This window comes from Puntigrus tetrazona, chromosome 7 (genome assembly GCF_018831695.1).
Source record: "Puntigrus tetrazona isolate hp1 chromosome 7, ASM1883169v1, whole genome shotgun sequence".
Lineage (NCBI taxonomy): Eukaryota > Metazoa > Chordata > Actinopteri > Cypriniformes > Cyprinidae > Puntigrus > Puntigrus tetrazona.
The window spans coordinates 40176451-40200450 of record NC_056705.1 but is presented as its reverse complement, the minus strand read 5'-3'; the positions used below and the strand labels follow the sequence as shown (position 1 = coordinate 40200450).

Sequence of the window (24000 nt, the reverse complement as noted above, 5' to 3'; positions counted from 1 at the left end):
TGTCAACACCCTCCTGGATGGGACGCTTGTTAAAAGAAATGAAAACTTTTATTCAACAAGAGTGCATTAAATTGATCGAAAGTGCCAATAAAGACATTTGTACGCTGACAAAAGCTTTCTATTGAAGACTACAGTAATGATGCTGAAAATTCTATTTTTATCACAGCAATCAATTGCATTTAACATATATTCACAGAAAAAAACTGCTATTTTTAATTCTAATAAAAATTACATTTTTACTGTGATTTTGATCAAATGCTGCCTTTTTGTGTAGAATTGTGTAGACTCCATTAAAAAGAATATAGTATTACTCTGAGATTTCAGCGTCAAACATCTAATATAAACGCACTAACAATTTTGTAAGTGTTTCTGTTTAGTCTCTCATTAGCGCAAGCAATCAGACGACTGCGGATCAAACTAATACAGTCGAGTACGAAAACTACTAACAAGAGACCGTCATTATCTCATTATTAGCATGAATAGAACGTCTGATTACAAGAATTATCCCATTTAATCTCAGACCCCATGGAGGGAGGAGATGTGTGGCTGCAATAAGACCCTCGCTCGTGAATTAATCAAACTCCTCATCTCCGCTGCTGTCGTTCGGTTTTATACGGTCCCCTTCAACATGGATATCAAGAAATATTTCTAACAAACTCGCCATAATAGAGCGCACTTGTTTCTTCCACAGAGAAATTGATTCAGCTAAAACTTAAAAACTTCAGAAACTGAAGATTGAGAACTACACACTACACTACCCACAATCCTCGAGCAGAATCCACCAATCAGAGAAGCTGTTCCTCTGGGAATCTGCACTGCAAAGGACATAATCGAATCAGTCTCTATATCACCAATTTATACCCTTGTGAAAAAGACAGCATCCTTTAAAAACAAAGTACTTATTATGGAAAGAATATATTTTAAAGAATATACTTATTTGCAAACATAATAGCAATGTTTATAGACGCTTAATTACATTAAATTAAAATATATTTCTTAGAATTAGCTGAGAATTTCATAATTCTATTATGTCTAAAAATTGGCTAAGGTGGTTAAAATGTACTGACAAGCATTTATGAGCAACTAAAACACTTTAATGTAATTTCTGTTGAGAGAGTTGTATGTTATTTATTTTATACATTTGTAATGACACACCGATAAAGTTGAAATTAGGTATATATATATATTTATATATATATATATATATATATATATATATATATATATATATATATATAATTTCAAAATGCTAAAGTAAAACTTTTAACCTGACACTATTTTGTACTAAAATACATGTAGTATCTTGTACCTTGGACTTTTTTTGCAAATTTTCCTCAAACCAAAAATTGCAATGCTGCGAATAATTTCTGGTCTGGTTTAAAGCTTTGAATATGTTTCTAAAAAGCCAGTAAAGAAAAAGAATGACACAATGCAAGAACAAATCCCATGGCCACTGCGAAAAATCGTTGGTGAGCTTGACACATTAACACCTTTCAGTGTCAGAGTCAGGATGTATATTTGCTTCAATCAGATGTCCATCACAGTTCTCTGGGCGAAGTGACAAGTCAATTCAGTTTGTCCCTTTAACATGCAGTGATGCACTGTGAAATCTTGCCTCATCCACAGCAGTAATACTACAAGATCATTGGCTCAAAGAGTCTGATTAGCATGCATCGCACACAAAAAGCACACACATGAACAACTGAACACACACGCATCATCTCACTGTCCTGCTCTCTATGCTGGATCTGAAAGGAGAGTCATAAATTAGCATATTTATAGTCCTTTCAGCGCCCTCCTCTCCTGAGTGGCTGCTGTGTGGCTCCGGTGATGAATATTCATGTGCATGCAGAGGTTAATTTGGGCAGAATGTCTGCTGCTCTTTCCTGTGAAACAACACAGATCTTCAGGTAACGACAACCTCCCCACTGAATACACAGACGGACACACACGCACACCGTGGAATACCTGTGCCAGTTTTACTTTCACCTCAACCTACAACAACATGAAAAATGAGCCATAGCACTTTCTCTGTAGATGTTCAATGGGCCGCTTACGCTTCTGTTTATAAGCACGAAGTGTGTCATTTCTGCAAATTAGCAGCGTAACGACCGTCTCCAAACAGGTTTCCACTTTTCCGTCCCATTAACTGCCATTGGTTTTGTCGGGTTGAAGTGAAAATTTGGACATCACGTTACTTTTGAAGCATAAATGCTAGTCTTGAAGCATTTCAAAAGCAAAGCATAAGCTACTCACTGGCTAATGATAAAGCAGTACAACCCCACCCACCACAGACCCACCTTTCAGAGGCTCCTCCCCAAAGCCCTCACAGACCACACCCACCTGAGAGCCCATACCATCTGTAGGTGGGTTTGAGTTAAAGCTGCTCTTTAGCAACCGATTGGTATATGACATCAAAGTACCGCGAAAGCCTTTGACAGCTGATGGCTCCGTATGCTCGTTATAATCACTCTCATGGTACTTTAATGTCATAAACCAATTGGTGGTTGCAGCTCCGCTTCAAGACAAACACACCTAATGGCTCCATCTACTGCTGACTCCACCATTCACAGTCACTTTTCATGAATTCGACACACCACAGGCCCCACCGTTTCTCCACAACTCACAGACTACACCTAAGCTCCATGCGTACATCATATAAATTCACATATAAATTTAAGACTCATGCGCTACCTTTCAAAGACTTTACCCTATCAGAATACATCCACCAGATGCTCCTCCCACCACAGGCCTTTCAAAAGCTCATCCCTCCAAAGAGTAAATCCTACTTGCTCCATCTTTTATACTTTCGCATCTTTCAAACACTCCTCCATAACAGAGCACATCCACCAGATGTCTCACCCACCACAGGCCTCACATATGAAAGAAGAGCCAGTCCAACATACTCCACCCACAAACCCCACACTTCTGAGACTACACCCACAAGAATACACTCCCATATAAAATATCACTAGATTTGTCCCACCAAAGAGCCCATGCCACAAGCACCACCCCTCACCAACCACACCTCTCAAAGAGTCCACATAGCGTAACGACTCTCCCCCTTCCATCTATCATATAAATTCACACCACACACAACGGTCCTGCCACTTAAAGGTTTCTCAGCAAAGACTCCAACCCAACAGAACACATCCACCCTTTATATACTACAAGATCCACTCTTTCATATTTACCTTTTAAAAAGCCCACCCTAACAGAACACATCCATCAGATGTCCTGCCCTTTACAGACCGAATCTATGATTGGCTCCAACTCTTCACAAGCTCTCAGATTCCACCCACCACAGGTCCCACCTATCAAAGGCTTCTCCAGAGAAGACGCAGTCTAACAGTCTCCACCCCCTCAGACCCCCTTCACAGACTACACCTAGTAGAATCCACCCCTCTCAGATTCTACCTCCAAAGATCCCATGACACGGGCCCAGCCACCAACCACCCCCCTCAAAGACTTCACCTGCCAAAGGCCCAGCCTTTCACCTTTCACCATCCACCACTCAATGACCTCATCCACCACAATTGTCATGCCTCATTTTTCACCTCACACACAACAGCTAATATCTTTTAAAGGCACCACACAAAACAGAACAACTCCATTAGATGACCCAACCTCCATTGACTCCTGGCTCCACCCTTTCACAAGCTTCAACTCTCACAAATCTCATCCTAAAAAGGCTTCTCCCTCTAAAGAGTCGATGTCACTTGCTCCATCTATCATAATCCACACCTCTCAAAGACTCCAACCTAACAGAACACATTCACTAGATGTCTCACTCAGATGTCTCACTCTTTACAGACCTCATCTATGACTGGTTCTAACTCCTCACAAGTTCAACCTCTCAGACTCCACCCACCACAGGCCCCACCTATCAAAGGCTTCTTCAAGGAATACCCATTTCAACAGTCTCCACCCCCTCAGACCCAACCTTTCAAAGACTGCACCCACTAGAATCCTATCCACCACAATCTCCATCTCTCATTTTTCACCTCTCATACAACAGCTCTTTTTAAAGGCACCACACCAAGGACTCCAACCTAACAGAACAAATGCACCGGACAGACTCCTGACTCCACCCTTTCACAAGCACCGCCTCTCACAAACAGCATCCTGAAAAGGCTCCACCCCTTCACAAGCTCAACCTCTCAGACTCCACCCACCGCAGGCACCTCCCGTGCCACAGTCTCCAGCTCTACATAAACTCCGCCCACCATATAACCACCCATCACAGGCTCCTCCCTCCAAACAGCCCATCCCTCAGGCCCCACCCCTCATTGTCAGGCTTACTTGATGTTATCAAGGCAACCGGAGTCTGGCTTCAGGATGGCGGTGTGGTGGAACATCTTGTAGAGAGCGATTCCCAGAAAGATCACATTCAGCTGGGAAGAACAGAAGCACAGGATTAGTTGAGGATTCACACGTGAGGACAACAGGAGTGTTATGGTTCTAGGTATTATCAGAGATGGTTACCATGATGATGAGTGTGGCGGGGCCTATAAAACTCCAGATGAAATAAGTATCTAACCGCAGCCAGCAACTGAAAATGAGAGAAAAACACGTCACTCAAGTTTCAAAGGTACACACACACACACACACACACACAGAGGAAGTAATACTGCAGGTTGTCTCCAAGGCTCTTGTGTCTTTTGGCTGATACATGAGAGTTATTTCAATTATTCAGACTTTAATTTCCGCAACATTAGACTAAACTTCATCCCTCCTGTGACCACACACACACACACACACACACACACACACACACACACACACACACACACACACACACACACACACAGATTTCAACAAGAATGTGCATAAAGTCCAGTTTTAATTGTGTTGATTAAATTTCTTTTATGATTTTTCATTTTCACTGTAGGAGATGACCCAATAACAAACAAAAACTCTATTTGAATGACAAAAACAATGACAAAAATCTATCCGCATTTTTGTCAACGAATAAAAACGAGACAAAAATATTACGATTGAACGTTATTGCTCTTCAGTGAATCTCTTTAGTAGCCCTAACAAGGATTAATCTCATTTTATTTAGAATAAAATAAATAAAATAAATATGTCCGCTTGAACGAATGAAAGATGCCGTATGAAAGTTGTTATACAGACAGCATATTATATAACCACTGGTATGTATTTGGTATTTCAAAGGATCGTGTTCTTGGTTGTTTATGAGAAGTGGTTTTATTTCATTTAGCGATAAAGGCAAAGCAGTTAAATCGTTGTGTATGCTGCATATTTTCAGTTTGGTCATTTTAGAGAAATGCTTAATAAATGCATTATACAGTAACTGTACCCATTAGCTTTTAGCTGACTAAATCTACTATAGATTTAGACAACTGAAGTAGTATATTTAGCCAACTAAAACGATGGCATTTTAGTCCAAACACAGAAAGAAACAACTCATCTTACTTGCATTTTGGTCTTGTTTCTAGTCAAATCTACTTAAATTAAGTGCATTTCCCTTAAACAAGTCATATTATCTGCCAGTGGGGTAAGTACAATATTCTAAAAACAAGAGTATTATGCATATCCCACTGGCAGATTATTGTACTTATAAGCAAAATGCACATCTTTTTTTTTCTTGGGAAATAAGACTAAATATCTCATGCTTATCTAGTAAATGCATCTTAATTTAGGTTATTTCTCAGTGAAGACTACGACTCACACTCGGTCCGTCCCGTAACTGCGGTAATCCACGGCGGCAGAAACGGCCACGATGAGCGCAGGAATGCCGTACCCGGCCAGGTAGAAATACCTCCTGCGCGAATGCTCGCTCTCGAACACCTCCACCAGCATGATGTAGAGCTGGACGCCTTCCAGAAACATCCACGTGAACGCAGACAGGAAGAAGAAATGCAGCAGGGCCGCGAAGACGGCGCAGGCGATCTGAAAGACGCACGCAAACGCTCTCGTTACGCAGACATTGACGAATGCCGCTCGGCGACCTCACAAACCTGCTCCGATAATTGAAAAATATGAAATAAGAGGGTTTAAAGATTGTGAATCATGCATGATGTTCTGCATTAGAGTCGCACGCTTTGAACGCTCTCTCATTAAATCTTTATGACACACGCACTCGTGCTATTTCACTCTCGTGGACTAATAAAAACATACAGTCAGCCATTTCAAATATCCCGTGTCTTTCCAGCGGCACGGAAGAAGCGGTACATCAGGAAAGTAGGAATGTTTAATACTACATTACACAGCAAAAATAATATCATTATCCGTAAAAGTTTCGAAACAATCTTAAAACGAAAAGTGTGCAAGATAAGAAAACTCAAACCATGAAAATGTGATTGTTACTGTTGAAACTAAAAAGAAAAAGAACAGTAAACTTATTTCTAATGTTCATAAACATAACAAACAAAACAAAGCAAAAAAAACCCCAAAAAAACTATATAGACATTTGAAATGAAAAAAGTAATGCATAAATGAATAAATGAACTAACTTTTCCAGGAGACAAAAATAAAAATAATAATAATAATAATAATAATAATAATAATATAATAATAATAATAATAATAATTATTATTATTATTATTATTATTATGTTTTTATTTCATTTATGTTATTTGAAATGAAATAAAATCTGAAAAGCTTCTTTGATTTAGCTTATATTGAAGTACAAAATAAACTGAAGGTAAAAATGTATAGAAATTCTATAAACAAATTAAATAACAAATAAATGTAAAAAAAAAATGCCAAAAATGCCTTTAGCCAAATGTAAAATGAAAATGCAATCTATTAAAAAACAACAAAAATCTAAATGATAATAATAATAATAAAAGCTAATAGTTATTCTGTACTGTATAGATGATGTGTGTGTGTGTGTGTGTGTGTGTGTGTGTGTGTGTGTGTGTTTGTGCTGGTTTTAATGGTTTATGAGGACACAAATGTGTTTAATGACATGGGTGTGACAGGTGGTATTACAATTTGAAGGTGCTTTATGAGGACGCTGCCAAATGTCCTCATGATTCAAAAGGCCTAAAAACATTTTCTTTTGAAAATCAAAAAGTGCAGTAAGGGGTAGGTTTAGGTGCAGGGCAATAGCTCATACAGTGTTTAGAGTATAAAAACCCATACGCCTATGAAGAGTCCTCATAAACCACAGATACCAACGTGTGTGTGTGTGTGTGTGTGTGTGTGTCATACAGGCTGGTCTGCGCGGTTGATGCCGGTGAGGAAGAGCGTTTCAGCGATGAAGAGCGAGATGCACAGGTTCTTGTGGATGGTGTTTCTGTCGCTCTGCAGGCCGCGGAAGAAGCAGAAGGTGAAGATGCAGACGAGCAGACAGACCAGAGACAGCAGGATGCCCACCCACGTGATGACGTCCAGCAGCAGATTGTGAACGGGAGCTGCTGTCTGCAGAGAGAACGACCGGCTGAAACATTACGACTGGATATCAAAACATCGCTGTGACAAACAGCTGCGAGAGAACATCAGAGCAACGACTTTACGCTTGCACCACGACTAGTGGGCAATGGCAAGGATATCCATAATACAATGATATTGTTTGTAAATATTTGTAAATACCATTTGTAATTTATAACAAGTACGTGACATTTAAAATGATTTTTTAAATGAATTATTTGACATCATATATTCATATTATTTATTAGTGTTGTTGAAAGATTAATCACGATTAACTACACCCAAAACACAACTTTTTATTTTTACATAATATATGTATGTGTACTGTGTATTTATAATACACACACACACACACACACACACACACACACACACACACACACACACACAAACACACGCATGCATGCATATATCTAAGAAAAAAATATTTTATATAATTATATTAAAATTACATACTTAAATTTTATTTAAATATATATATATATATATATATATATATATATATATATATATATTTATATTTATATTTATATATATAATTAAATATATATTATCTCTCTTTTATAAGCCTTCAGTTAAATTTTTGGTTGTCTGGTATTAATGTTGATTTATGTTGTGTATGTGTGGTTTCTGCCTTGTCTTCTATTCTCTGGATTATTAAATATGTAATTGTGAGTTTCGTCTTCGTGCCTTCATACTGCTATTCACACTGATGATGGTGAACCTTTACCCACAGACAAATTTAGGTTGCTGCTCCTTGCTAATATCTTATGGCGTAATTTATTACCTTCGAAAAAGAGTATATTTCACAACAAAGCCACAAACTATCTTCCAGCACTGTTAATAACCCCACGCTTCACACGTCTATTGTGTATTTTCTGTTAAGAACGGGTGACAGGGAGTTTGATTTATTATCGCTCTGCAGTTAAAGCGCTCAGATCCCGCAGACACCGCTAACGATTCCCACTGTACTCCCTCTGTAGGGTCCCTACGGAGGCCACACAGCCAGGGGAGAAGAGCACAGCTGATATGGGACGCATCCCAGAAGACTCTGAGCCTGGAAGACCGGATGTCAGCACTTCTGAAGAACACAGCGCATGAATATTTATGAGCGCTGCATAGGTAACAGTACACAGCTTATATATATGTGTGTGTGTGTGTGTGTGTGTGAGCCCCGGAGGCCCGCTGAGCACATAACACATCACTCTTCCTGAGGCCCACTCACCCTTGAGCGCCGTATCTCCTCTACGTTCAACAGCAGTGTGTGTGTGTGTGTGTGTGTGTGTGTGTGTGTGTGAGTGTGTCAGTGCTGTAAGTAAATCAACAGCTCAAGCCTGCTCAGCAGAATCCACAGCGAGTCTCAGACTTTATAGAGTCAACGCTGAGCTCAAGTAAATCTACGTGTCTATAAACACACACTCACACACGTGTGCATGCACTCTCAGAAAAATAAAGAAGGTACAAATGCTGTCACTGCAGCGCTGCCTTTAGGAAAAAAACACACCTTTGTACCTTATTTACCTCTAAAGAGTGCATGGCGGTACCTTATAAGTGCATAAAAAGTGAAAGGTATCAGTGACAACCTCAATAGCATTTTACAATTTATAATTGGTTGATGCACAAAATTTTTCAACATGGAAAAGAAAAAATGGGTATCGTTCAACTTGTATGTTGTACTACATCTTAAGAGATCTGGCCAAAGCATTCAGCACAAACGTTCATTTTTCATACATCCTGTCCAGTAGATGGCGCTGTACCAAAAAAGTGCAGCCAGCCTCAGGTTATGATTATTATAAAATATACTAATTTTGGTTTTAATATGCTAAAGCATAGCGGAGATAGAACCTCGCGTACACTTCGGTGTGCTCTTCGTCGAATTCATTCACTTTTTTGAGAAGAGTTTGTCTCATTTTTTTCCTGGCATGGTCGGAAGAGGATCTGGTTTCTGTATCAAATCATATCGAGCCCACGAATCGAGAAGAAAAATAATTTTACTTCTAGCCCGTATGGTTCAAGCGTTAGCATAAACATGAGTGCAATTGTTTTGAAGTGTTGGTTGGCGCTAGAGAGTTTGAGTTAGAGACTCCAAATGTGCTACGGTTAATGTTGAGATCGTCCTCTATCAGTGTGCCAAACTTCATCTCTCACACACACACACACACACACACACACACACACACACACACACACACACACAGAGGTGATGGAGCAGGTGTGTGATTAATAGCGCTCTACTCTTCATCAAACACACAGAGACAAAAAGGAAAAGAGAAAAGTGTGTGTGTGTGTGTGTGTGGTGTGTGTGTGTGTGCACTTTCAGATTCAAGAACTGGTAGATTTATAACGCCGTCTGTGTTCTTCTTCCCTCAGTATCAGTATCACACACACACACACACACACACACACACACACACACACACACACTCAGCCTAGTGCCGAAAAGTTACCACAAATCAATTCATTTCAACATTTTGTTTCAACGAACTAATTATATCTTCAACAATCTCTTGGTCACGTGTTACCAAAACATCTGGTTCATGCTTTAAACGTGTTTTAATGTGTACTCAAGTGGCAGTAGAAAACATTTTACACAAAGAAAAACACTTCAGAGCAGTCTGAATAAATGAGATCATGTCAAGAGAAATGTTTTTATCTAAAGTCGGTTGTTCATTCTGAGATCACTAATAGCCTACCTTCCTTTACTAATGCTAAATACATATATGAGTTTAAAATAGATATCAATGCTTTTATTAATCAAGGCTGCATTAAATTGATCAAAAGTGGCAGTGAAGACATTTATAATGAAATAAACATTTCTAAGAAAATGTATCACAGTTTCCACAACCATATTTGTTGATTTCAGAACTGATAATATTTAGAAATGTTTTTTAAGCAGCATATATTCAGTATATTAGAATGATTTCTGAAGGATCGTGTGACGCTGAAGACTGCAGCAATGATGCTGAAAATCCAGCTTTGGTCCCAGAAATAAATTACATTTTACAACATATTCGCATAAAAAGCAATTATTTTAAATTGTTAAAATATCTTATAATATTAGCGTTTTTACTGTCTTTTTAATTTGAAAAAAATTATGCAGCTCGGAGATGGCATGAATGCATTTACACTGCAGTACCGGATTAACAGAGACGTGTTTCAAAACAACACTGTCATTATATAAATACGAAACGATATTTCTAAACACAAATTTAAAAGATATTTACACATAAAACAGCTTTTTCACACCGTATTGCTATTTTACAACATTACTGATTTTATTTTATTTTTGATCAAATAATTTCAGCCTTGGCGAGCACTTCTTTCAAAAATGATTCATTCAAACTTTTCAACAGCGGTGTGCGAGAGTGAACGTGTCAAACGATTCGAGTCACTGATGAAGGCCGTCAGAGCAGTAAACATGAACGCATTTCCCTATCAGAATTCAATCAGTCCTCTTTTCGCCGTCCTAACGAGCTGTAATTCCATCGCCTTTCGCACGCACACCTCTGCGACGAGAGCGTGAGGTAACCATGGAGACCAGCGGCCTCCTTTAAGACTGATGGATGACGACTGTCTGACATTGTCCCCAGACTCAGCATCACTCCGGCTCGCCACGTGTCCATTAAGGCAGCTCTCGCCACCGCAGCCATGGCAACAACACAACTCTCACCTGTGAGGATCGACCCACGAAACCTCGCTCTCCTTCCTCAGCGGTCGGTGCACGGACAGAAAATAAAAATCAGCTACGAGGCCGTGCAGTTATGTGGGTGTGACTGTGCTTAAATGGGTGTGGCCATATCTGAAATGGGTGTGGCTTCATGAATAGTTCACTTAAAAATACACTTTCTGTCATCATCTACTAACCCTCAAGCAGTTTCAATTTAATTTCATTGTTCTGCTGAACAAAAAGAAAATATTTAGAAAAAAGTTTATGACCAGGCTGTTTTGGGTCACCATTGACTTCCATAGTATTTTTTTTCTACTATGGGAGTCAATGGTGACCCAAAACAGCCTGGTTATGAACTTGAAATATTTCAGTTTACTTTTTCTTTAGTATTAAATGAAGCAATTTAATTATTCCATTTATTTAATTCAGTAACACTTTATTTTACGGTGCCCATAATACAGAGCAATTACCTAGTAAGTACTTAGTAGTAGTCTTTATACATAAAAAATGCACTTACCATGTAAAATACAGCTTAAATACATTTTAATTATGTAAAAATTACAGAATATTATGCAAACATAAGCTACTTTAAATAAAACGTATCTAGTTTGTGCTTAAGTGTAAGTAACATGTGTGTAACAGCAGCTTACTTTTTATTTTACTGTAAAACTTTACTGTAGGTTTTCATCTGGTATTTATATTTATTTTATAGCAGTTTCTATTCTATAGCAGTTCAGCATGCTGAAATGGGGGCGTGTCCAATCTGGTTTGGCGGTGGGCGTGTCGCTGCTTAAAATGGGCGTGTCTCCAATCCTCACCATTCCCGAACTCTACTCCCAGACGCGACTCACACAGAGCAAATGAAAACAGAGTGGCAAGATTGTATTTTAAACAGCAGGACCTGAAGGAGATCTGCACTTTTCTCTTCCCACTTGCTAATCAAAACGTCTGTCAGTGATCTACCCCTCTCTCTCGAGAGAGAGAGAGAGCCCCGGCTGACGGCGCCGCTCCACAGGGCCTTTCTTTCATCCGTCAAAATTTCTTTTCTCCCCCTCATTTTCACTGTTTTTCACTCCCGTCAATTGTTCTTCTGTTTCTCTACAGGTAAAGCCCGACTCGGGCTCTGAATGGAAAATGTAAATGAAGCTTTTAGTCTAAATGCACCTGGCTGAGGCTCCGTCCCATGCGACCCCATGCCTGCCAGACGGAGAAAAACCCCTCCGCTCCGACGCGACAACGGACTTCAATAGAGAAACAACAACACGAAAACAGCGAAACAGCAATAATAGGTGAGGGGCTGAAAAGACTCACAAAAACTCAGCAGGCCTCGAGGTGCACATCAAACGCACCGCGTTGGCCTTTAAAAAACACACGAAACCAGCCGAAAGCGACAGTAACAATGCAAATACGCCGGCGCGTACGCGTCTGTATTAAGTCGCTCGGCTGGGAATCACCGTTGATCATGGATCATATGGAGAGATAAAGACCGCCCACCCGCTGATCTCCCACAATGCACCTCACAGCCTGGAGTCATCAGCAAACAATAAACAGTCTCCGCAGAGATCTGCTCCACATCCAGCAGCCTCACACAAACACAGCGCACGCCTGTCTTATGATTTCTTTAGAGCACACCTCCGACACGTCCCGGGATCCTCTACATCAGAGAGGGGTACTGCAGCACCACTCAGATAATATTAGATTTCAGTTCTGTATTGAAACAAGACATGCTTTGGAATTTGTTGTGCAATTTTGCAATCAAAGTAATTACAGTTACGTACTTAAAAAAGACTAAAAATGGCAATAAAAGGCAAAGGTGAAGGTAGTATTAAATATTAAAAATATTACTTATTCATTCATATACAGCATATTGAGAATATTATTTCAGCTAATTATATCTATAATATATATATATATTTGTATTGTAAACTTTTTTGTAGTTTGTTGTGCAATTTTATAATCCAAGTAATTATAGTTACATAATTAAAAAAAAAAAAAAAAAAAAAAAAAATATATATATATATATATATATATATATATATATATATATATATATATATATATATATATATATATATATATATATATATATATATAATTTCCTCATTGCTGTATGTTCAGCTGGGATGTGCATCATAAAGTCATAAATGTCTTTTTATTGTTGTTAGCATAGCTGTTGCAGATAAAAACATATTTTATATTTTAAAATAATATTTAAAAAAATATATATAGTTAATAAGGGTTAACTAAAAGTAGCTTTGTAACTACATGTCTCCTAGCTCTCAGAGTAACTGTGAGGGTAGGTCAAAATAAAGTGTCAGAAGATATAAAGCAGGCGGTCTACTAATACTCTAATGACTGCTTGTTAACATGTAGTGTGTTAGTAGAATGTCTAAAATGGACTATCGAAATGCATTGTTGCACATTAAAAACGTGTTTTCACACGCTGACAGATGAATGGTCTGATGTTCACGTCTGGGACAGCTTTACCTTCACGTCCACGTGGGCCATGAGCACAGCGAAGTTGGTGAGGTGTGTGCACGAGCAGGTGGTGTGTGTTCGGTTCGTTCCCAGCAGCCGGCAGTCCTGCGTCGACCAGAAGCCCGTCATACTGCGCCTCGAGTAGCTCCAGAACGAACAGTTGGGGTTGAAATTCTCCTCTGACTGCTGAAAGACGAGGGAGAACAAACTGCGTCAGAGAGCCGAGCAGCAAAACCTTCAGTAAAACACTGGCCAAAAGAGCTTAACCAGCAGAACTCATTTATACTGATCATCAAACTGCAGGATGGAGGATAAAGACAAAACCGGACGACTACTGAAGGAATTACGAAATAACACCGTTTTGTAATTACACATAAAGATGCACTTACGTGTAATAAAATGAGTTACTTGAAATTAAACATTAAAAAATATAAATACATTTTCATTTAGTTTTACTTGTTATTTTAAAATCATTTAAAGATGAATACAAAAAAAAATATATAAAAACAATTATAAAAATAAATAATGAAATACTGCTAAGCATTGCAAACGATACATATACGAAATTATTTATACAATTAATAATTTAATTAATATTCACTACAAAATAGAGTTACATAAAAACACTACAAAAACACTCAACAAAATTACTAAAACTAAAATGAAACTATATCAGTATCTCAGTGATACTAATATATATATATATATATATATATATATATATATATATATATATATATATATATATATATATATATATATATATATATATATATATATATATATATATATATATATATATATATATATATATATATATATATATATATATATGTGTTTATTCTTATTAATATTATTTAGATAATATTATTTCACCTACTAAAGTGCCTAAAGGTTAATCAGAATAATTTATAATAAATAAATTTAACTAATTTAACAGTGTTTTTCTGCATTCTAGAGACAAAAAAAAAACAAAAAAAAACCCCTGAAAGTTCTAAGGAATGGATTTAAACTCTGGCGCTGAGAGTAAAAGACTCCTACTGGTGGTTAAAGCATTATCAAATTATCCAAAATCTATAACAAACAGACACTGGCTGCTGGTATTCTGCAGATTCCTCGTGGATTTGCTGATATCTCTCTCCCATGAGCGAATCCTACACAAACAGCAAACCAGCTCTAATCGGGCCTGGAGGCTCAGATTCTGTGAGTGTGTACATTTTTGGGTGCGTTTCAATAAAGCGCTGGGAGAAAAATAATTCAAGCATAAATGCTGGTGGCGAGGGAATTGGCAGATTTTAACAAGAACCTTTTTTTTCTTTTTTTTTTCTTTTTTACCAATCATGACATTGCAGGAAGGAAGATAACAATAAAATTGGATGAGCCGTTGTAACCCTAAGACAATAAAGTAATAATGAAATTGCATATCAAAAAGTATTTAAGCCCTGCTTAATTGGGTCTCGAAACACAGTATAGTTGGGCTAATTGCGTTTAATATAGATATAAACTATAATACATTTTTGTTTAATTGCAGTTAACAGGGACATGGAGCATCTCAAAAAACACTAAATTCAGTTTGCACTTAATTATATTCTGTTAAAGTCTATTACTTCTGTAATTCCTTTTTGCATTAGTGTCCACATCAATGCTCAATATTATGTTTATCAAAAATAACTTCAACCACTCTTTGCAGTCATTAGCAGACTGTCTGCTTCACATCTGCTAACACTTCATTTTGATTTCGCTGTCTGTAAGTAACGTATTTAACCAACCCATACTCAAGAGTCTACTAATTCTCTAATACAATGGACTAACATGGAGATAAAGTGCAACCTGTTGTCCATTCATATTAAGAACATACATGCATTTACAAAATAATATTTAAAGTGCTCCTATTATGCGTTTTTGAAAAGTACGCAGCGGATGAAGACGTCCTGCGAAGTCGACTCGGGTCGAGTCATTTTTTAAAACGGTCCCAAGATGAGACATTAGCATATTTCCCACTAGTTGGAGCGTTTGCGTTGGTCTGAACGAAAATGCTGTTTTATTCTTCACCACTAGGTGTCACTTTTGGAGCAGCTGCTTTATCAGGCCTTATGAGACCAATCCACCAATCACCACCAAAGGAGGGGTCGAGCAAGTAATTGCGTATTATAAGACAATGTTTTATGACCATGCATGCATGTCAACCTGTTGTTTGGGAAAATAGGGGTCCCTTAAAACGACATCTTCATCATTAATGGCCTTAATACGATCTGGCTCGCTTTACAAGCCCCTCTATTGCATACCGTGACCTCTAAATCACAATATTCAACCCAGTCGGAGACATTTTCTGCATTTTTCAGATTCCACACAATGGATTATTGGTAAACAACGCGTTAAAAGAAGCCGCTGCCGCTCTTACAGCATTCTGGAATTTGGAGACATGCAGGGCTGCGGTTTCTTCCGGCACAGATTCTGTCTAATCGGAGAGTTTGGGTGTGTTTCAATGAAACGCATGGAGAAATACAACTCAGGCATTAATGCTGGTGGTGTGACTGAGGGACCCGCTGATTCATCACCTCTTCATCCGAGATACCGACCAATCAAACGCACGGCATCACGCGCATTATCCCAGAGAATTTACTCCGTTTTATTCTGAAAACGCAGCACAAGCACGCACCTGAAGATGTCTCACGGTGAATATGACCGGGTCGGACAGGTAGACTTTGTTGCTGTCTTTGTTGATGGCCGCCGTTACAATGGGAGAGTTGACGATGACGGAGTAGTTTGTGTTCAGCGTCTCGCTGCTGAACTTCATGCTGGCGTTTTCGGTGGACAGATACGAACCCAGATGCTTGTAGAGGACGAAGGCCATCCGGATCTCCCCTGAAACGCAGAGCGGCTGTTAGCTGCTTCGGGAATTCATTATCGTGACAAAATTCGGTTGTTTCGGTTAGTTCAGAAGAATTGGGCTACTCAGCAGAAGATGAAAAAAACTATAAATTAGTCAATCATTAACTGTAGCTTGGGACACTGGGAAATTGCCCCTGAATATGCCCCCGTATGAGTTAGTTTTGAATATATATAAAACATATCTACATATGATATTCTCCCAAATATCAGCATGACTGCAAATGTCACATTGACAAGTTATTAGAGGATTTACACACAATATTATCCTGATTCTTTCAGGATCAGGATTTTTTTTTTGTAAAAGTTTCTTCTGTTCACCAAGACTGCATTTATTTGATAAAAAAGTACTATGTCAAGTAGAAGTTTTCTATGTGAATATATTGTGAAATTAATTTTCATGATCGTTATTTCTGTCTCAGTGTCGCTCCAGATTCCTCAGAAATCATTCCAATAAGCTGTTTTGCTGCTCAATAAACATTTCTGATTATTATTAAGAGTTGTGCTGCCCAATATCTTTTGATGCATTTTATTTTTCATGATCCTTTGATAAAAAATTTAAAAGAGCAGCATTTCTTTGAAACACAAATCTTTTGTAATGCTTTTTTTCAAATAAATGCATAAAAAACCCATGTTTTATTAAAAATGTGACTTCATGTGTAGTTTCTGAGGCACTTCTGCAGTGCAAAGAAGGATTTTATTGACCGCGACTTAATTTAATTGGCAACCACCTTTACGGTTTCATGCGTTCTTGATTGATTCAATGTTAAAGATGATGCACACTGTCCGCGCAAAGCTAGAAAAACTTTGCCCTTATAAAAATCCTCCTGGAAATGACTTTAAGTGGGCAAATATTGGCCCTTAATAGAAAAGTTAATTTATTTGACCGCGTTCGCGATCAGAGGGAGATCAGCCACCTGCTAAAGCTTTTAAAAAAGCCAAAGCCACATTATAACGAAGCAAAACGTTGAACGTGGCCTGATGGGGCGTACAGGGGTTCAGCCGCACTAAAAACTCTTCATTACCACATCATAGAGAGCCAGCAGACACCGTTTCCAGCTGATCGAAGCCCCGTTTCAGGCATAATATTAGAGGAAAAGAGCAATGAAGTGAAATAATGTGAGCTTTGATTAGACGGGATTCGGCAGATCACGTAATGAATACATAACACCCATAATGCTTTGTTCCTCTCCGCTGCATTTACTGAGAGCCACAAAGGTTTGGAGTGAGCGAGAGAAAAGGGAGGGAAAAAAGTCTAACCGCAGAGTCGATTTGATTCCGCTTTATTGAAATGTCATTAGTGCTTTACTGCCTCTTTTGACAAAGCTACAGATCCGCTCATGATTTTCACGTCTCACTTGCTTTTTTGGTGAAAAATCGCTGCACGGCCTCCTCCTCGTCACGTCTGCATCACCGACTCACAAGAACACAAAAGAATAGTTTTTGTGTTCTAAAAAATGTGTGTGTGTGTGTGTGTGTGTGAGATATACATACATACACACATTTTTTTATTTGAATTAATTTCATTCAATCAAATTTTAAATTTAACTTACACATTTCAGTCATTTTAGTTGTAGTTCTTTTAGCACTTTAACCTTTTTTACAACAACATTTACCTGTTGCCTTAAAGTATAATTTACTGTTTTAAATTGTATTTTTACTTTATTTAGTTATGCTCATTTTACTACTTTTACTACTCAGTTAAGAGATTTAAGAAATGTTGCCTTGGCAAGTAGTTCAAAATAAATCTTCAAATATTTAAAATAAAATAAAAAACTACAAAGTATTGTTGTTATTATTAATAATAATAATAATTAAAAATACTTTTTAAACATTTTAGCTCATGTAATGTTTAGTTATTTTTTAAATGACTTTAATTTTCGCATTTTGTTTAGCAATTTATTTAATAAAACTACATAAAAAGAGGAAATCCTGCCTTGACAACATTTGTTTTTTTCTTCTATTCCTTTATTTATGTTTTTACTTTATTTTGTTTTAGTTATTTAAAAATTTCTAATATTTTATTAGTCCAATGTAAGATTAAAAAAAAAAAGTATGTTACTGTAAAATAGTTTTTAATAAATCAATGTTGTTAACTTTCTGTTTATGTACGCATGCTTCCAAACTACTTCACTAAAAGTATATTTCACATTTTGTGCCATCAACTAGCTCTAGCTTTTATTCGATGTTATCTTTTTTTTTTTTTATCTTCGGCTGGCGTCCCATACTGTCTGACGGTCTCACGACCCCGTGTCTGTACCGTTTCTGCCGTGTTGTTTGAGGGTGTTGGCTGACAGGTGGATGGCGTTCCCCTGTCCTCCCGTCTGGGGAAACTTCAGATCGGGGAGATTTCCATCCGTGCTCATCCTCGCCACCTCCAGCTCTGAACAGAGACAGAAACACACGCAGGTAAACCAGCGGAAAAAAATGGCAAGCGCAGGCTCCGGCGACACCACACCACAGAATATTTTAAGTTTTGAAGTACGGCGAAAATAAAAACAGGACATTTTCGCATGTGCTCCATCCCACGCGGTCCTCTGATTGAATAATACGATGAACTCAAATAGCAATTAACCAAAAAAATTCTTTCAATAATCACTGATCGGTTGAATTGATAATCGGACTAATACAGTTCTCGAGTTGTGTTTATCCACGAGTGGGACATTTTGAGGATTTGACTCGATCTGGATAGCTTAGTTCTTCCAAGCACATCTCAGTTGTTCTCATAGCAACAGTTTTGTAAGATCAAACAAGTTGATGTGACGTAAATCGGACTGATACTCGACGTCTGCCGCAGCTGCTGCTTCTGTCTTCCATTCACCCTGACCGCTTTCATGCCTCTTCTCTTCCAGCCGTCGAAGCGGCGGAGAAACTCCGACAATGCGCATTTTAAAACGCAACAATGCACGACATCGGAGCGTCGGCGGCGCGTACTTGCGCAGATTCAGCAAGTTCAAACGGGGGAACGAAACTCCCGCTGTGCTGTTTGCTCAAATCAAAGCATCTCGTGGCTGTCTGAGATTTCGACAGTGATTCAGCGCGCTCTCTAATCAAAGTATGAATGCACTGACTCACTGCATCAGCGCCGGGCCTGCAGCCTGATTTCGGGCTTTCATAAACCTGCTTTCAGAGAAGCTGAAAAGAAGTCAGACGCGAAATCCCCCGGCATTTACACAAACACTTATCAAACCAAAATTAGCATTAAAAATCCCGAAAGAGGCTCTCGTTGGGCCCGCTTAGCGCCGCTGCAGGTATCCGCCGCCGACAGGACAATGGCGAGCGATAAAGAGCGGTGGGCAGAACCAGACGACTGCAGCTCGCAGGAAATACTTTTCCATTCTTCCAGCGTCGCTGTGAAAAGCTTAAGGCTGCAAACAGCAGGCCGAGACGCTGTTGTGCCTCCAGAGAAATCAAAAGCCGGTTTAAATAACACGTTAATCGCCCCAAAATCTGCTCGCCAGATTATGAGCGCGAGGACAAACACGCTTTCCATCAAATACAGGCAAATCTAAATACAATGGGGCGCCGTTTTTTTAAAAAAGCGCATTATATCCAACCGAAGGAGGAGGATAACAACCACTTCAGGGTAAGTTGGCAAAAGACGAGCATCCATTCTCGCACACAAACAGGCTTTTATTTCCCCAAACGACTGTGTCATCAACACTATCATCAGATGGCAACGCCGCTAATCTTCTCTCGATTCTCCACATGGCGCGATGTTGGCGCACTGCATCATCTTAAAGGGATAGTTTGCACAAAAATCATAACCCAAACCCTTACGACTGACATTCATCTGAGGAGCTGAATGCTGAGCTTCACAAAGAAACCCAAAAAACCAACTCCACGTAAAAGTCTGCTGGAGCCCTATTAAGGCTCTGTACTTGCATTAACGCGAGCCATTAATTAAGTCAACATTCTATTGATTTGTGTTTCTGTGCAGTCAAACACAATCCAGGACCACTGGAAAAAGTACCTTTGGTGGTATTTTATTATGTTGGATCTTGCGGTTTCATAGCAAAATGTCCTGTCCTGCTAAAAGCGTGATGAATGTTTGTTATATTTATCACAGCTGTTATTAAACGCCCGTTTGAGCGGCACTGTAAGAACAATCGTGCGTTAAAATAACACACTATCTACTTTAAACCAATGAGAGTTAGCGAAACGTGTGTTGAAGAACTAATCTGGTGAAGCAACCGTGTCATTTGAGCTTGTTTTTGAAGAATCTGCGTCTCAGATGCAATGATGCACCGGGTGCGCTACCGAGCACGTTTACTGCACCAGAAAAGACAAATATACAGAGCTGTTATGTGATGAAAATCCCTAAACGCTTAGTTTACAAATCATGCATTGTGGTAAAAGTGTTTTGAGCTCATAAAACAGGAACTGCTTGAAAATACGTCTTTCTTAATCGACAATTTACTAGGCACCAGTGTTCATTTCAGCTGGAAACCACGGCAACAAATATACATAGAGGCTATTTTTCCGATGAGAATCGATCGGGTTGCCTGCCGTTTCTCGGCGAGAACTCTTTGGACGCTGTATTTATGGAAACGGCGTCTCCTTGTGTGTTCCACGGAAGAAAGAGTATAATACGGGTTCGAAATGACACAAGAGTGTGTAAACTTTTCAATTTCGGCTGATCTATTCCTCTAAGTGAAGGCTGCCTTTCGTCTCTCCGGTGCCGGTGACGGACTCAGCGGCCCCACGGGCCAAACAAACCGTATAACGCTGCAAACTAACCCCATCAAACAGGGCCTGAAGGTCTGCTAAAGGTGTCACAGCCCGTAGATTAATCGCTGCTCAGCACAGAGGATATAAAATAGCCCTCGTAAAAAGTTTGTCCCTCCCCCCGCCGAGCCCAGCTCCGGATCCCTTAATATCAGGATAAATCGCACGCCAGACACGATAAATTCTGTTTTATTAATTCCCAAAATGCGACCATCTCCGCAGAGAGACGGCAGACCTACATTCTGGAGTTTCCATGGCAGCCAGAGCGCCTAAAATCCCCGTCTTCAGGAACGAGAGATGCATCCGCTTTCATCCCAGAGGAACGCACACACACACACACACACACACAGACAGCCTGATCTCGGGAATGCTGACATTCACACTGTGATATTCGAAAACAGATGCGAGAGCGACAGAAAAACGTAGGCGTCCTGAAAACGTCTCGTCCGATCCCTCCGCGGGCTGAGAAATGCGTCGTAGACGACACTAAATTATCGCTCGGAGCATATGCTCTCTCAGCCTTTCGCTTCAAAACGCCTCCCAGTGAATGAAACAACACATGAAGGAGTGAAACGTGCCGCTGATATGATGTTATCTGTGATGAAAGCAGGTTTATCGTGTGTCTCTGATAGCCGGATGCACTGATTTCTGCCAAAACAATCAGAATCGAAAACTTGCTCTTTCCAGGGATGAGACTCGCTTGGGTGCCACTTTACTCTTTTAATGCATTAGAAGTCAATCCTGCAAACATTTTATGAGTTATTTACAACAAAAATATATTTTTTTCTTTAATTTCTTTGACATGTGAAATATCAAACAATTTGTTTGTATTGTATGAGAAATATAAATAACTAAATATTGTTAAAAGTTTTTTTTTTTTTTTTTTTCCTGAAAAAGGAATATATAATACAATGATTATGGATGTTTATTTTTTTTCTAGTAATTCATGAGAAATATAAAATACATGTTATTTTTTGTTATTTATGAGACCTAATGAATACATAATAATTACAATAAAATTATAATAAAAATAATTATATAATGAAATTATCAAGGATATATATATATATATATATATATATATATATATATATATATATATATATATATATATATATATATATATATATATACACACATACATATATATAAATAATTATACACATACATATAAAATAATTATATAATGAAATTATCAATATATATATATATATATATATATATTTTTTTTTTTTTTTTTTTAATATATATATATAGATATCAAAATGATCAAGATTTTTATAATAAATTTATAACAAATCTATTGTATATCATGTATTATGTACAAATATTAAACACACATATATTTCCTGCAATTTGGCAGAAATCTGAAGACTCTTTATTTATTTTTTTATTTATTTCATTTTTATGAGAAGTATACATGATGATGATCAATAATTGTTTCTGACATTTATAACAAGAAATATAAGATAAAATGACTGGGTAATTTTATTTTTTTGTGTAATTTATGAGCATATATAATTACAAAATAAAAGAGAGCATATTTTTGTCTTTTTGTCAAAAAAATAAATTATTAAAAAATAAATATATATATATATATATATATATATATATATATATATATATATATATATATATATATATATATATATATATATATATATATATATATATATATATATATATATATATATATATATATATATATATATATATATATATATAAATATTTTCTGAAGGCATCCAACAGAAGAAGAGCTAATGAATTGATGTCTATTTGTGGTATATTGGTCAGTGCAGCAGGACTCACGGATGTTTTCGGTGTTCTCCTGCACGACGTCGGTCTTCAGCAGGTTGTCTGCGAGCACGAAGGCGCCCTGCTCCACGGTGTCCAGCAGCATGGTGGCGGCCCGCAGCTGATCTCCGCTCGACAGCTCCATCCAGGCCGACCGAGCCTGCGGCTGCAGCAGGTTGTTCACCGTCTCCACCATCGCCTGCGCCCGAAACAGACACACACCACCTCTTATGAATGCTCAGGGAACGAGACCCAGTGACAGGGAAAGATGTCCATGAAATCACGTCCGATACGTAACATGACGAATGGCTCCAGAAGCATTAACATCATTTAGGACAAATATACATTAAGAAATGATTAAGCAAACATGTTTTTTTTCTGTGATGAGAAACATTAATAATAAAAAATTATTTCAGAAAAATATTAATCACTACTTGATCACTGACAAAATGATTTCAGTAATTTCTAAGAAAAAAATATGAATGTCAAACTAAAAGCTTTTTTCCTACGTTTCTGAGAAATGCGTGACAAATGATAAATTGATTTACCATATATTTAACTTTTTTTTTTTTACTGTGATTTGTGCAAAATATAAATGACAAAATTATGAAGCATGTTTTACACAATTTTATGACAAATATATATATATTTGATATGATTATATTTGATATGATTATGATCAAATACTTTTATCCCCATATTTAAGATAAAAAAAATCTAAAATAACAACAACGATCAAGAAAAATAAATGACACAACGATCAAGCAAACAATTTCTATTGACCTCCTTGACAGCAAATTAAATTAAATTAAATTAAATTAAATTAAATTAAATTAAATTAAATTAAATTAAATTAAATTAAATTAAATTAAATTAAATTAAATTAAATTAAATTAAATTAAATTAAATTAAATTAAAATTTAATTTCCAGCCCCTATCTTGTGTATTTTCTTGATAATTGCCATCTATGAAACGCAATTTAATGTATCAAATCGGGGTGCACATACACCTTTGTGAATGAGACATCTTTTATTAAACCAG

General features: G+C 37.7%; 1 protein-coding gene across 16 annotated transcripts in view; it reads right to left on the bottom strand.

The window, feature by feature from the left end:
• The window catches only part of LOC122348744 (adhesion G protein-coupled receptor L3-like), a 228503-nt gene that overhangs the window by 22488 nt on the left and 182015 nt on the right, over positions 1-24000 (bottom strand). For 14 of the 16 annotated variants that reach the window (XM_043244565.1, XM_043244567.1, XM_043244573.1 and 11 more), the window contains 8 exons: positions 22975-23158; positions 18697-18819; positions 16207-16412; positions 13557-13733; positions 7184-7393; positions 5696-5916; positions 4486-4552; positions 4303-4394 (listed from right to left, as the gene is read on the bottom strand). In XM_043244565.1, the coding sequence (XP_043100500.1) occupies positions 4303-4394; positions 4486-4552; positions 5696-5916; positions 7184-7393; positions 13557-13733; positions 16207-16412; positions 18697-18819; positions 22975-23158 (1280 nt within the window). The remainder of the gene's footprint in view (positions 1-4302; positions 4395-4485; positions 4553-5695; positions 5917-7183; positions 7394-13556; positions 13734-16206; positions 16413-18696; positions 18820-22974; positions 23159-24000) is intronic. The other 2 variants (XM_043244566.1, XM_043244571.1) reach the window with 1 other exon arrangement.